Genomic DNA, 14,861 nt, shown 5'->3' on the forward strand with positions numbered 1-14,861 from the left:
TCTGTCTGCAGAAAATAACATCAGTCACTCATTTTAATTCCCTGCAGAGGAAAACCATCTTTTCAGGTGGTTAATGGACCACAAGCCCGAGTGGAAAGGCCGCATCAACCAGAAGGACGAGGATGGCTGCACAGTCCTCCACGTCGTTGCCGCGGCCCCCTACCCTGGATACCTCATCAAACGTAAGGAGCAGCCCCAAGCTGGAGGGTGTGTTGTGGGCTGGATGACCTCAGGCATTAGAGAGCCCACGCAATCGAGCACAGGTATTACCCATCCATCCTGGGACAGACTCAGGGCTAAACCTTACCTCGAACGAAGCATCACAGGGAGGGCAGGCTGTTTGCAGGAAGGATTGGGGACAAGAGAAGGAAGGATGGTGGGGTTCCACATGCTCTTTCCACTTCAGTGGCTTCCATGGGATTGGATGTCTCAAGGACAGGGGCTTCTGGCTGCACTTGTTCCCTTCCTCATCATGCAGCTACTAAGTGCTTTAGTTTAGGCCAGATCTGTGCTAGTTACCAGAGAGACACTGAACGAGACCACAGACGTGGTCCTGTTTCTTGGTCACGATAGAATCTAATACAAGGATTTCATCTTGCGTACTTATCAGGGCCAGGGAGGCCACGAGGAAGAGTGAAGCTGGCGCGTATGAGGACAAGCTGGTTCTTTTGACCCAGACATACCTTGCTAGCCTATGAAACAGGAAGGCTGTGTGTCCTCCCACCCACCAGGCTCTCTGATGCTTCTCACCTTTCTCGAAACCCGTGGAGATAGCACATTTTGTTGTATAAAAATGTTAGGGTAGCTGTGGTGATGATGAATGGTAGCGGACTCCCAGCCCCGGGGGAAGGGAGATAAAAAGGAGGGCTGGGGAGTTTGGCTCAGTATGGCCACAGCCTCCTGCCCATCATGGGAACTAGGCCTTGCCACCATCTTCTGATGGCAGAAGACGTTCGAAAGATGGATTTTTTAAAAAAAGAAGACAACTCATGATTATAAAATATCTGCCAAAATCAAACATGCTTGTGGACTAGACAGAGCCCAGAGGTGTCTGGTTGGGGTCCCCTGGCCTGCTGGTCCTGGGAACTTAGAGTTTTGTGTCCTCAGCATGTCCAGAGGAGTGCAGTGAGGTGTGTTTCTCTAATGTCATTCCCTACTGTACTGGGTCCCAGAATCCACATTTGGGCAAACAGAGAAAGGGTGAGCTACAGATACTGCTTTGAGATTTATTGAAATATAATTCGTATGCCATATAATTCACCCATTTAAAGCATCCAATTGCATGTTTTTAGTACATTTGTAGAGTTATGCAACCATCACCACAATCAATTTTTAAAACATTTTCATCATCTTCAAAAGAAACCTCGTCTCCACTAGCAGTCACTCCCCATTTCCCCCCTCTCTCCAGCCCTAAGCAACCACTAATCTGTCCTCTGTGTCCATGGACTTGCCTTTTCTGGACATTGCATATAAATGGAATCATACAGTCTTGTGACTGGCTTCTTTCACTGAGCATGCTTTCAAGTTTCAACCTCATTGTAGTGTGTGTCAGTACTTCCTTCCTTATTACTACCAAATAATATCCCAGTGTATAGATAAACCACATTTTATTTATCCATTCATCAGTGGGTGGACATTTGTTTAGCTATTAAGAATAGCACTGCTGTGAACTTTTGCATATATGAATATATTTTCATTTTTCTCAGGTAGATACTTAGGAGTGGTATTGCTGGATCTCATGGTAATTCTATATTTAAACTCTTGAGAAACAGCCAGACTGTTTTCCAAAGTGGCTGCACCATTTTATACTCCCACTGGCAAAACACAAAGGTTCTAATTTTCCTAAATCCTTGTCAACACTTGTTACTGTCTGTCTTTCTGGTATCCCTTGAATTTTAGTACCCTCTGAGAGACTGTGGTATCCTGGCAAATGTTTGACAATTGGGTCTTCAAAAAGCCCCAAAGTGTGAGGTTTCCCAGTTTCCTTCGTGTAAATACTCCCACCATGGTTGATTTCAAGCTATTAATGTGATGTCATTGAACATGGGGCTGGGACAGGTGCAGTAGCATAGCATTATATTGTATTTTTACCACACAGATCCATGTTAAAGTAGATGTAAAGAAACTTCATCATAGACAATAGCAAAGCATAATAAAATAATTAAGAAGTAATGAGTTTTGTTTTTAACGTGATTTGTTTCTTGTAAGTTTGAATAAGTTAGTTGTTAATAATGACAGTGTTTACCAACCATCTTGTAACATTTCTGGATATTTAACAGTTGGCCCTCATGGACTGGTGTGAGCCGGTTCCAGCACACCTCAGTGCTAAATGATAGTAGCTATCATTTAGCTATTGATAAAGCTATCATTGATAAAGCTATCATTGGCCTGGTAATTTATGGTTAAAATCTGTGCCTCCAATCACTGTGCTCTCCTTACACATCCCCAGCCCAAAAATGTCCAAGAAAAACAATTTCCAGACAAAACTCTTCAGTTTGCAAAGAAACACAATTCCAAGTCTCCTGAAATTCAGGTGGTTTGAGCAGTATTTGGTGTATAGTAGATGCATGCAAAGCCTTGGATTCTAAACCTACGCATCAATAACTTGGCAAGCATCCATTTCCTGGGACTTAAACAAGAGCTTTTCAGTACAAGTATCATGAGAGCAACATACAACACTTAAAATTTTCTGGTAGTCCTATGAAAAAGTAAAGCAAAATAGGTGAAATTAATTTTAGCAGTATATTTTATTTAACCCCTCTAGCCAACATATTATTATCATTGCCCTGTGTAATTAACGTAAAAAGTATGGAGACATTTTACATTCTGTGTTTTGGTTTTGTGCTCAATCTTTGAAATCCAGCATGTGTTATACTCTGCTAGCATATCTCCATGTGGACTAGTCACATCTCAAGTGCTCAGTAGCACCTCTGTGCCTCGTGGCTGCCATACCGGACAGCACACCTTAATACTGTTTCTTACAAATGTGGAAACCTTCCCAACTTTCTGAAACATGGGAGAATGAACCTGGGAAGTCAAGAGACGGCCCTTTCTTCATGCAGGTGTAACATGGGTTGCTCTCCTCCACCGCAGCTGCTGCCAGACGAGCCTTCTTATAGACCCTTATAGGCTGATTCCCCTCCTTTGAATTCCACCTCTCTCTCACTACCCACGTCCTCTGCCTCTCTTTCACCAGGGAAGATCACCTTTTTTTTTTTTTTAATCTTCGATTTGAACTAATTTTAGACATACAGAAAAGATGCAAAAATAGTTCAAAGAGTTTCTGTATATCCTCACCTGTCTCCCCTTAAAAAATCCAGAAATTAACATTGACAAAATGCTACCAATGAATACACAGACGTCTTGTGAATTTCGCCCTTGTTTTCACTAATGTTCTCTGTCGGTTAGGAGACCCACACAGCATTTACTTGTCAGGGCTCCCAAGTCCGCTCCAGTCTTTGACAGTTCCTCAGTTTTCCATACCTTTGACCCTTTTGAAGAGTATCAGTTTTTTGTAGGTGGCCCATCAATTTGAGTTTCTTTGATGCCTTTCTCGTGACTGGAATAAAATTAAGCATTTTTGCTAAGAATACAACCAAAATGAGTTTGTGGTCTTCTCCACATTATATTGAGGAGTTCATCATGCCAGTATGTCCTGTGACGTTAACCTTGATTAGTTGGTTGAGGTGGGATCTGTGGGATTTCTCTATTGTAAAGTTACCATCCTTCCCTTTCTAGTGGTTAATTATCTTGGAGGAGATACTTTGAGGCTATTTAAATACCCTGCTTCTCTTCAAATTTTTTGCACACTAATTTTATATTTATTGGTGGATCTTGTCAGCATCAGCTATCACCGTGATCTTTGATTAATGTTGATTTTTTATTTTCTCCTTTCCTTCTACATTTATTACTTGAAATTCGGTTGTAATGAAGAGCTATCCCTTCTCTGTATGTATGTATGTATGGACTCACAGATATGTATCCTATGGGATAAAATCTCTGGTTGCTGGAATTGCTCCATCTTTGGCCATTAGGCACTCTTTTCTTCTGACTGGCTCCTGTGATCCTTTGACAAGCCCCATTTTTTTTTTTTTTTTTTTTTTTTTTAGCACTTCCTTACTTTCAGACATCACAACTTGCTTCAGGCTCATCTTGAATTTTCTGTGTCCCTCTGGAATCAACCATTTCTCCAAGGACCCCCATTTCCTTTTGTTAGAGAATGGTGTAGAAAACAAGGTCTGCTACTTGGTGGGATCATTGTTACTGGAGTGTCATTATTTCTGTGCCTTCTCAGCAGATGGAGGTAGGAAATATATGTTCATATACTAACCCCTGGATACACACATTTTATTACTGTGTGTCTGTATTAAAAACCATGAGTTTATGCTGATACCTCTGATTCTGGTCTAACACCACGGTCATTTAGCCTTTTAGAATGTGTAACATCTGTCATCTATAATATATTTACTTCCTTGTTCAGTTTTATGAGTTTCAGACTTACTAACCCATGTCCCTTTGAGAAACACATCTACTAATTAGATGTATGTTTGTTTTATGTTCATTTTATGTTTGTTTGTGTTCAGTTCTTTTTGTCTTCAGTTTTATAGGATCTAGTCAAGACACTAAGTTCTTTTCCTCCCCACCCTATTTAATATGGTTATTTTGCTCATTTGTAGTACACTCAGGTATATTTTTTTCAGGTTTTGCATTCCATTTTAGAGTTCTCCTCACATCCTGTTTGGTTTTGTTTGTATTTTGGTATGTGAAAGGCACATATGTGAAACATTACATGGTTCTAGGGTTCTGAACTTTGCAGAAAGTTATACTCAGAGAAATGTCACTTCTTTCTCCTCCTTGACCCCCTGAGTTCCCATTTCCCATTTCCCCCCTTTTTTTTTGCCCCTTTCTCATTAATCCTCTGTAGGTGATCAGTTTCCTTCTTTCTTTTCTTTTCCTTTTTTTTTTTTTTAAAGATTTTATTTATTTATTTGACAGAGATCACAAGTAGGCAGAGAGGCAGGCAGAGAGAGAGGAAGAGAAGCAGGCTCCCTGCTGAGTAGAGAGCCCAATGAGGGGCTCAATCCCGGGACCCTGAGATCATGACCTGAGCCGAAGGCAGAGGCTTTAACCCACTGAGCCACCCTTTTTTAAGGCTTTTCTTCCTGGATTCCTTTTGTAGTAATGAGCAGACACATGTGTGTTTTCTTACACCTCCTTTTTTACGTGGAGGGTTCCATTCTATAGATTCTGCTTGACACAGAATCTTTTTCATTAACAGTGTGCTCTGGAAATCACTCGATATTAGTTCATATGCATGAATGCATATGTAGTTCTGTTAGATGTTGTCAAATCTTCATCCAGAAGGATGGTACCAATTTGTACAACCACCAGTAATATAGAAGAATGCCTCTTTGCCCACAGTGTCACCAACAGAATTTTGTTGTTATATTTCTAAGTTTGTTCTGGTCTGAGAGGTATGAATTGGTATCTCAAGGTTGTTTTAATTGCATTTCTCTAGTTACTTTATGTGTGAATTTGGCCTTTTAAAAATATATTTGAGAACCAATTTCAAATCTATTTTTTGCCAAGTTATTTGTTCATGTCTGTTCCTCATTTTTCTATAGAGTTTTTGATCGTTTGTCTTCAATTTTTAAGAATTCTTTGTTCATTAGCTCTTTGTCTGTGGTATAAGTCATGAATCTCTCCCCCACCCCGTTTATTCACTTGTCTTCTGACGTTGGGCTTTTTTGTCATGCAAATATTTTCTTTTTATGTAGTCAAATTTGTCAATCTATTGATTTATTGCTCCTGTATTTGGAGTCAGAGTTTAAAAAAACCTTCTGAACATCCAAGTTAAAGAGTTGTATTTTTTTTCTGGTGCTTATATAGGCACTTTCTGTTCTATTCTACTGGTCTCATTGTTTGTATAGGTTTTTTTTTTTTTTTTTAAAGATTTTACTTATTCATTTGAGAGAGAGGGAGGGAGCATAAGCAGGGAGAGTGGGAGAGAGAGAAGCAGGTTCCCTGCTGAGGTGGGAGCCTGATGCAGGGTTAGATCCCAGAACCCTAGGATCATGACCTGAGCCTAAGGCAGATGCTTAACTGACTGAGCCACTCAGGCACCCCTTCGTATAAATTTCTTTGAATCACTTTTCAAAAACTAGTTTAAAAATCAGAAATACACTCCACACCAAAATGGCTGAAATAAAAAAGAAAAGATGGACAGCAGCAAGTATTGACAAGGATGTGGAAAATTTGGGACCCATTGCTGGTGGGAATGAAAAAAATGGTGCATCTGTTTTGGAAAAAAGTCTGGCAGGAATTCAAATAGTTACCATACAATTCAGCAATGTTATCCTAGGTACATGCCTCACAGAAATGAAAACATACTCAATCAAAAACTTGTACATGAATGCTCATAGCAGTATTACTCATAACAACTAAAACCGTGCAGACAACCCAAATCTCCAGCTGCTGAATGGACAAACAAAACACGGGTCATCCAGATAATACAATATCATTCAGCCATAAAAAAGAACAAAATACTGACACACGCTACAACATGGATGCACCTTGAAGTGTTATGCTGAGGGAAAGAAACTGGTCACAAAGGTCACATATTGCACGATCTCATTTAGAGAATCAGATCACTGGTTGCCTTGGAGGTGGGGCAGGAGGAAATGTGGAGCGACTGCCAGTGCATATAAGGTTTCTTTTTGGAGTGATAAAATGTTCTGGAATTGGATAGTGGTGATGAGTACACAACTTCATAAATATACTGAAACCCACTAAATTGTACACTTTAAAAGAATGAATTTTATACATTTATGAATTTATTCTATCAAAAAAAATTTAAAGCCAAAAAAATAAAAAGAATTTGAAAGCCATGATCTTAGTAAAAAAGGAAAGTATTCAAACACTTTAAAAAGATACGTGATAAAAAGTAAATTCTCTTTTGTAAAGTCTACCAAACATTTTTTGGTGAGTCTTGCCAATTTTTCTATCCCTCTTTTAAATATGAATGTGCACATACTCCACATTCTATTCAGCAACTTGCTTTTCCCTTGAGCAATAATCTTGGCCATCTTTCCCTAATACTACCTGCATAACTATTTCATTTTTTTAAACAGCTCACAGTATTCTCTGACTTGACTATACCGCACTAATGGATGATTAAATGGTTTCAATTATTTTGCTACCAAAAACAATGCTCAGAGAATATTTTCCTATATACATCTTTGTGAACTGATGGGAATGTATCTATAGGATTATTTCCTTGTTGAGAGATTGCTTGTTCAAAAAATTACACATTTTATTTGTTTGGATAATCTCATTTTATTTAAAATTTAAACAGATTACATTCACAAAATCACAAATCACAAATTCACATACTCAAAAACTATACATTGAGAGTCTCTGTCCTTTAACCTGAGAAACCAATATTACCCATATCTTATGATTTTTTTCCCCACAAATATTCTATAATGTATAAGTAAAAATTTATGTACAGTTTTAGGATGTTGTTAGCATATTGGGACGTATTTGACTTTTGGAACTATTGTTAACTTGAACCCCATAAAAGTTGCCTCAACAGTGTATGAGATTATCGCCATCTTGAATACTTTTCTGATATATGGAGAGTCAGGAACTCTCCAGATACTCTAATGTGGCCCGAATTCCAAATCCATCATTTAAAATAATTGCAGCATCATAGAGCCTCTGAAATCATACATTCTGTCGGAGTTTTGGTGGGTGGAGTTTGTTATGATGGTCCTCCTGGTTCCGGATCCGTGTGCTTTGGGAGGCCCCGGGGTTCAGTCTTAGGGAATTACCAGAGCCCAGCAACAGGACCCAAAGCCTAGAAATAATCACCTTCTGGAACTGACATGAGGCCAGGTCGGTGGTTGCATCTAACTTGGTACAAGCGACAGACACTCAAACTGGTTTAAGCAAGATAGGGCATTTATTGGCTCATGTGACTCAATGGTCCAGAGTTTGCTCCAGGTGCTCTTGAGGCGTCTTCAAGAATCTGCCCTGTCTTCCAGCTCTGCTTTCTTCTGCGTTAGGTTCATTCTTAGGCAGGCTCTTTTGCAGTGGAAGCCATCTGATATTAGGTTTATCTTATGCCTGTTTGTCAGTCACGGCCAAAGAGAATATCTCTACTCAGTATTTCAGTTAAAGTCCTAGGAATGAGTCTCTGTGACTTGATTTTGGTCACGTGCCCTCAGTGAACCAATCAGTAACGCCAGAAGGATGGAATGATCTAATTGGCTAGATCCTGATCAGGTGCTCACCCCTGGATTTGGGGCTGGGGCAGAGCGAGAGAATGGAATGATCTGATTGGTCAGGTTCTGGTTAGATGTTTATCCCATCCCGGTTCCCCTGAGCTCTGGCTGGGACAGTGGTGGAGGATGCCATGGTGACTGAATGTGTTTCTGCCCATCAAATCAGGTAGGCTGGCAAGCGTGGGGCGGGGGGAAGGTGCTTTCTTAAAGGAAAACTGAGGTGTTGTCATCAGGAAAAGGCATAATGGATGCTAATAAATTAAAAAGAAAAGTCTAGTATGTTTTTCAATGTTGCTTCCTTATCTTCAAGAATTTTGAAAACCTATATACCTCTTTACATGTTTTAACATTGACATATAGAATTTTTTTTTATCTGTGAGTCAAAATATGTAAGAAAAGGTAATTTTCAGAATTGTGTACACAGATATTTTAAAATAAAACTATTATATCCTTTAGTGGCATATAATAGAAAACACATACTACAGCAACTTGATAATCTCTAACATCTATTTAAAAAACTATGGACGAGCTCTTTAATAGCCAAAAATATCAAATTGTACCTTGCTGTTTTGGGGATCTTATTTCTAGTTTACTTCTTAGAAAGAAGTTTACTCGCATAGTTTATGCTTGAAAGTCTTATTAGTCATCTAGTAAACTTCTTCTGGAACAAAAATGTTTGTATAGCTTTAAATTAAAAAAAATTCTGTGATTTAAGACTTTAGGGTTTAAATTTTTCTAGATTTAATTATTACAAAATTATTACTACAGGGGCGATGAAAATAATAATTTTGGAGGGCAGTGAAAGGAGGGTAGATTATAGTACCTTTGATTTTGTTGTTCTGTTTTTTAGAGTTTTATTTATTTGAGAGAGAGAGAGAGAGAGGAGAGCACTAGAGCAAGGGGAGGGGCAGAAGGAGAGGGAGAAGCATACTCCTTGCTGAGCAGGAAGCCTTGATCCCAAGACCCTGAGATCATGATCAGAACTGGAAATCAAGAGTTGAACGCTTAACTGATGGAGTCACCCAGGTGCCCCTGTAGTGCCTTTTAAAAGGGGCTTGGCAGGCACCTAATTTTCCCTTCAGTGGATACTCTGGAAGTCAGGAATTTCCACCACCTTTGGGGCAATACATTAATTAGTAATTAGTTCTCTGTGATCCTTAGCAAATAACCATAAACTTAGCGGCTCAAAACCACACCCATTTACCAGCTCACAGTTCTCTAGGTCAGTAGTCTGAAAGGATGTGACAGAGTTTTGTGCTCAGTGTCTCCTGTGGCTGAAATCAAAGGTCCTGACAGAGGCTGTGTTCTCATCTGGAGTGGTGGACCTTCTTTCAAGCTCACATGGTCGTGGCAAAATCTCGTTCCGTCCGATTGTAGGAATGAGGCCCTGGTTTCCTGCTGGCTGTCAGCCGGAGACTGCTCTCGGCTTCTCCAGGCCACACACATTCCTTGTCATGTGGCTCCCTCTCTCTTCAAAGCCAGCAGGGGAGAATTTCTTAGGCATCAATTCCCTCTCATATTTTAAATCTTTGCCCTCTTCCTGACCTCTCGACCTCTGACCTTTATGGCTCATGTGATGAGGTCAGGGGACTCTCCCTATCCTAAGGTCAACTGCTTAGGGACCTTGATTACATTTGCAAATTCTCATCACATTTAGATTCATATTTGATTGAGTAACTGGGGAAAAGGTGTTTGTGCACTAGGGGTTGGGAATCTTGGGGATTGCCTTAGAATTTTGCCTGCCTCAGCCAGATACTCTGTGGGTAAAAACTTTGACTTTCTGATTTTGTTTCGTTTTTTTAAAATGAGAGAAGGGCAGTTGTGACTAGGGAGATGGGAAAGGAGAGTGCCACGAACAGGATGATACCTGGAGTAGAGATGCGCCGTCTGGGCGGTGGATTTTAGGAAAGCATGGGTAAGAAGTTGGGGATCAGGCATTGATTTGCTGAACTCTCTGTGCCCATGTCAATCTTTGTACCCCCAGGGATACACCTGTTCCATGTGGAAGGCTGTTGCATCTGTGATCACGGAGACACCTTGATGCTTGGCAAATAGATCCATCAAAGCAGCAAATGGAGCTGGCAGCCAGAGGGTTGGGCCTGGGAGGGTACAAACAGTGACAACAAAAAGACCCTGATGCGAAAGCAATTGCCACTTTCTTCTCCGAGCCCCAGACAGGCTTTTTTTTTTTTTTTTTTTTTTTCTTCTGGAAGAATATTCTGTTTCCTCTCTAGGGAATAAAGAAATCTGAAGTCACAGCTTGCTGTTATCCTTACAGCTGTGACTGTTGCCTAGTAACTAGATTCCCCCTCTCCTTGCTTGTTGCCAGGGAGAGGGGAGAAAGGTAGAGAGGAGCGCACTTCTGAACCTCTTCAAAGCTATTGTCCTACCCACTCCACACAGGACTCCTTGCTTCCGGGAGTTGGGTGGGTTGCCCAAAACCAGCGGTTTAGATTCTACGAGCAGTGGAACACTGATTCCCTTGCCCCAGGCTGCTTGGGCAGGGAACTGGGAGGAAGAGCACTCATGGGGACGTCTCCTTATGAAAGGAACCATGACAGCCCCCCTTTCTCCTTCTGGCCCACTCTAGGACAAACAGAGGATGTGCAGATGCTTTTGCGCTTTGGGGCAGACCCTACCCTGCTGGATAGACAGTCCCGCTCTGCCATGGATGTCCTCAAGAGGAATAAGAACTTCAAGGCCATTGAGAAAATCAACAGTCACTTGGCAAAGCTGGCTGCATGTTCTAAGGACCTATCAGGTACAGCTTCTAGTGAAACAACTTTTTTTTTGGGGGGGTGGTAAAACGGTCCTGTGGCATTAGACACAAATCAGTTTATACTTTCTTAGTCTATGAGGATGGAGGTGAAATCCCCAGTCTTTGGAAAACTTGTTTGCTTTTTTTTTTTTTTTTTTTTTTTGAAAGACAAAGAAAACTCTTATTTAGAGAGTGTCTATGACATCCTGATAAAGTTGCTAGGTCTGCCTTTGGGCAGTTTCGGTGATTTTTTTTTCCATGCGTGCACATGGTTGGTGAAAAGAAAAAAGTCATATGGAAGAGGGGCTCACAAAAATCGAGCCTACTCCTCAAGAAGCAATTACAACCAATAATTTAAAATACATTCATATGTCTGGAATAGATATGGTTTATCAGTTTGGGATAGCATCTATTGACTGGCTCCTGTATAGGGTGAAATGCAACAAGTTCACGCCAATTGTTGGATTGTGCCCAGTAATGTCATTTGTGTCATTTACATTCTGTTTCTTAGCTCTAAGTTTTCTGGGCCTCATCCATAGATGAATTGTAGAAAGGAAAAACCAGTAAATGGTAGTTACGTGGCAGTGGTATAATTATGTAAATGGTTATGTAAATTGTGTTCTACAACTGGTAGCATAGCAGAACCCATAGGAAAGAACCAGCAGACGTCCTGCTAACTTTGCTATTTCAATGTGATACCATTTAAGCATCCCAGTTTAACGGACCATGTGTGTATACACGTATGTATGCATATATACTGTTTGGACCTTATTTAGACTTTTTATTTAGACTTCAGCCCCAGTGTTGTGTGTGTGTGTGTGTGTGTGTGTAAATGCTTCTTTTCGTTCTTGAACTCATGTAGGACTGTGCGGCTGGTGTTGTCTGTTCAGACTCTCTCTTGATCTGTTAGCATACCTACTCAAGAAAGTTTTTACTGGAAGAGGCATGGACTTAACGGAGTTTCCGAAGATGTCTTTACATTGTTCTTGAATAGAGGCATTTTATTTTCGAATATAGGCATTGTATTTCATTGATTCTAAATTGCAGTCTCTCCCCACATTTTCGCATGTTTAAAACTGGAATGTGTTTCACCATTGGTGATGGGTTACTTTGGTGCAGCCGTTCCTGATGTGTCAGACAATGTACGGGATCTTAGACTTATGAAATATGCTGTAAAGCCTCGTTCCTCACAACCATGAGGACACTGTATCTTTGTATTCTAACTTCCATTTGCTACTGGTTAGAAGTCTGATGTCAGTCTCATTTATTTTCCCTTCTAAGGTTTTCTCTGTCCTTCGAGCTTTGAAATGTCCCTGAGAAGTTTCTCGGTGTGGGTCCTTACACATTCTTCTCGCTTGGCTCTTCCTGTCCCCTCTCAATCTAACTTTCTTAGCTCAGGGAAATTTATCTCCTATCATTTTGTTCTCTTCCGCTGCAAGGATTAAATGGGAGAGCTTCCTGAATTTTTAACATGTCTCTCTATTTTCCCCTACTGTTTTCTAGGTTCTTTTTCTTTTCAGGTCTTTAACTTGGTCTACAGCTTTTCCTTTTACAACTCAGCTTGCCCATTGCATTTTTAAATTTGGAAACTCAGTTTTAATTTCTAAGAACTCTTGTTTTCTGATTTTTTTTCTAATCTATGGCAGCTTTTGCTTGTTTTATATTTGCCTCCTCTTCTTGAATGGCATTTAAGAATATTGAGTATTTTTTTTTCCTAAAAGAATGTTCTCCTCTCTTCCCTGAATTATTTTTTTCTTTGGGGGTGAGTAGTTTCGTTTTCTCTTTTGTACTATTGCTTTTCTTTAATTATCTTCTGACCTTCGGATGGTTTATGTGCATGTATGAAGGACTGGACTGATTAATACTTAATAGACGGTTAGGGTGTTTATTGAAGTTACTTGGATGCATTTCCCCAGAAACACTCCCCAGCCCCTGGAGTGGGTAAACCGGTGGCAAGGTGAAGGCAGCCCATTGGGTGTGTGTGTTGGAGTGGGAGGCAGTTGGACAGGTGGGGATCATCGCAGTTGCCTTGCTCAGGAGAGTTTCATATGGGGGAGATGCTGCTTTTCATTTAATGTCCCTGACCCCCTCATTGCCCCATCTATGTTTTTATTTTCATTTACTTATTTAAAATATTGTCTGTTGTTTCCATGAGATCACTGAAATGAGGGGAACAAAGTGTATTTGTAAAGTCCTCTGTTTTTCATGGATTTTTTTAAAAAGCCGTGACATATCATATTTAGTTTTTAAAGACCGGTATGTCAAGGACTTGCGATTTCTTCTGTGAGGTAGTATAATTAATAAATCACTGTGAAATGCTTTCTGAGAGTTTATGCCTATAATTTCAGCTTCAGATTGGGTTCTACTGTTTGAGAAATTGAAACTAACTGAACAGATTTCTTTGCCAGTGAATTTCCAGGTTTTAGTGTAACAACAAAAAAGGACCACCAGTTAATGGTGGGAAATGGCTGACTTGTTTGCAGGTTTTTCTCTTACATTTAATTTTTTTGTTTGCAATTAGTTCTAACCTTAATTCTTAGAATACTGTATATGTGTTTTGTGTATGCTATATCTAATGTTAATAGGCTTTAACATAAGTCATGCATTTCTGTTTAGTTTTTAAAGTTTTTCTTTATTTTTATTTTTTTGGGGGGGACATAATAGAATCTTTGGATATCTGCTAATCCTAAAAACAGCTCAGTTTCTGAGACAGGGTCCCACTCTCCTTTCCTCTCTCTCTACCTTCACTAACTATATTTGTGGTGAAACCAGAAGAAGAGACTCAGTAGAAAAGTAGCTGGTTCCCTTTCTCCTTACTAGAATTCAGTTATGCTCACTTGGGAAGAAAGGCACATTCAAGAGGAATGTGCCTCATTCCAAGCCTGTCTTTTGGCTCAATGGGTAGTTTGTGATGGCAGTGGATGCAGTGAAGCCCACAGCCCCTGATACTCATTGATAAGCTTATTGGAAATTTGATAAAAGTTTTCTGGACCATTGACTGTGAATTTTTCCTTGCCATGCTAGAAGAATATTGAAAGACTGTAGGGAAACACGGAGTCAAAAAAGGCAAAAGAAACTGATAAAAATTGGACAAGTGGAGGATGACCAGTTATCAGGCAGGGCTAGCGACTTGGCATCTTCCGGTAGTGCACTTCCCAAAGACTTCTAGTCATGGAACCCTTGTAGACACCAGTATTAGAATATGACATCTGTGCTTAATATCATGGTCACTTTGTGTATCCATACGGACATAGAATTGTATATGTACATTTTGTTTCTAAGATTTTTGCCAGTGGTACAAACATTAAAACATGAGATAGAGCTGGGGAATCTTTGTAAACGAGGACCATGCAATAAAATTTTCAGTATTGATGTAAATATTCTATATCTACTCTGTCTCATAGGATAGCCTTTGGTCACCTATTTTTGAGCACTTGAAAAGGGATAGACTCATGCAACAGGAGAATTGAAATTCTAATTTACTTAATTCATTTTAATTTTACATAATTAAGTTAGTGGCCACTGTAATGGATAGTGTAGTTTTAGACTTTAGCCCTAGCACGGTCCCTTTTTCTTTTTCTTTCTTTCTTTTTCTTTTTTTTAAGATTTTATTTATTTGACAGAGAGAGAGACAGCAAGAGAGGGAACACAAGCAGGGGGAGTGGGAGAGGAAGAAGCAGGTTTCCCGCCGAGCAGGGAGCCCTATGGGGGGCTCGATCCCAGGACCCTGGGATCATGACCTGAGCTGAAGGCACACACTTAACTGACTGAGCCACCCAGGAGCCACTAGCATGGTCTTTTTAACCAGTGTAGCAATT

The 14,861-nt window shown here is 40.1% G+C and overlaps 1 protein-coding gene across 3 annotated transcripts in view; it reads left to right on the top strand.

The window, feature by feature from the left end:
• Positions 1-14,861, top strand: part of TRANK1 (tetratricopeptide repeat and ankyrin repeat containing 1) — an 83,277-nt gene that overhangs the window by 16,927 nt on the left and 51,489 nt on the right. For all 3 annotated transcript variants that reach the window (XM_032861260.1, XM_032861259.1, XM_032861258.1), the window contains exons 7-8: positions 48-182; positions 10,876-11,046. In XM_032861260.1, the coding sequence (XP_032717151.1) occupies positions 48-182; positions 10,876-11,046 (306 nt within the window). The remainder of the gene's footprint in view (positions 1-47; positions 183-10,875; positions 11,047-14,861) is intronic.

This window comes from Lontra canadensis, unplaced genomic scaffold (assembly GCF_010015895.1).
Source record: "Lontra canadensis isolate GAN:19392208 unplaced genomic scaffold, GSC_riverotter_1.0 scaffold20, whole genome shotgun sequence".
NCBI classification, from domain to species: Eukaryota; Metazoa; Chordata; class Mammalia; order Carnivora; family Mustelidae; genus Lontra; species Lontra canadensis.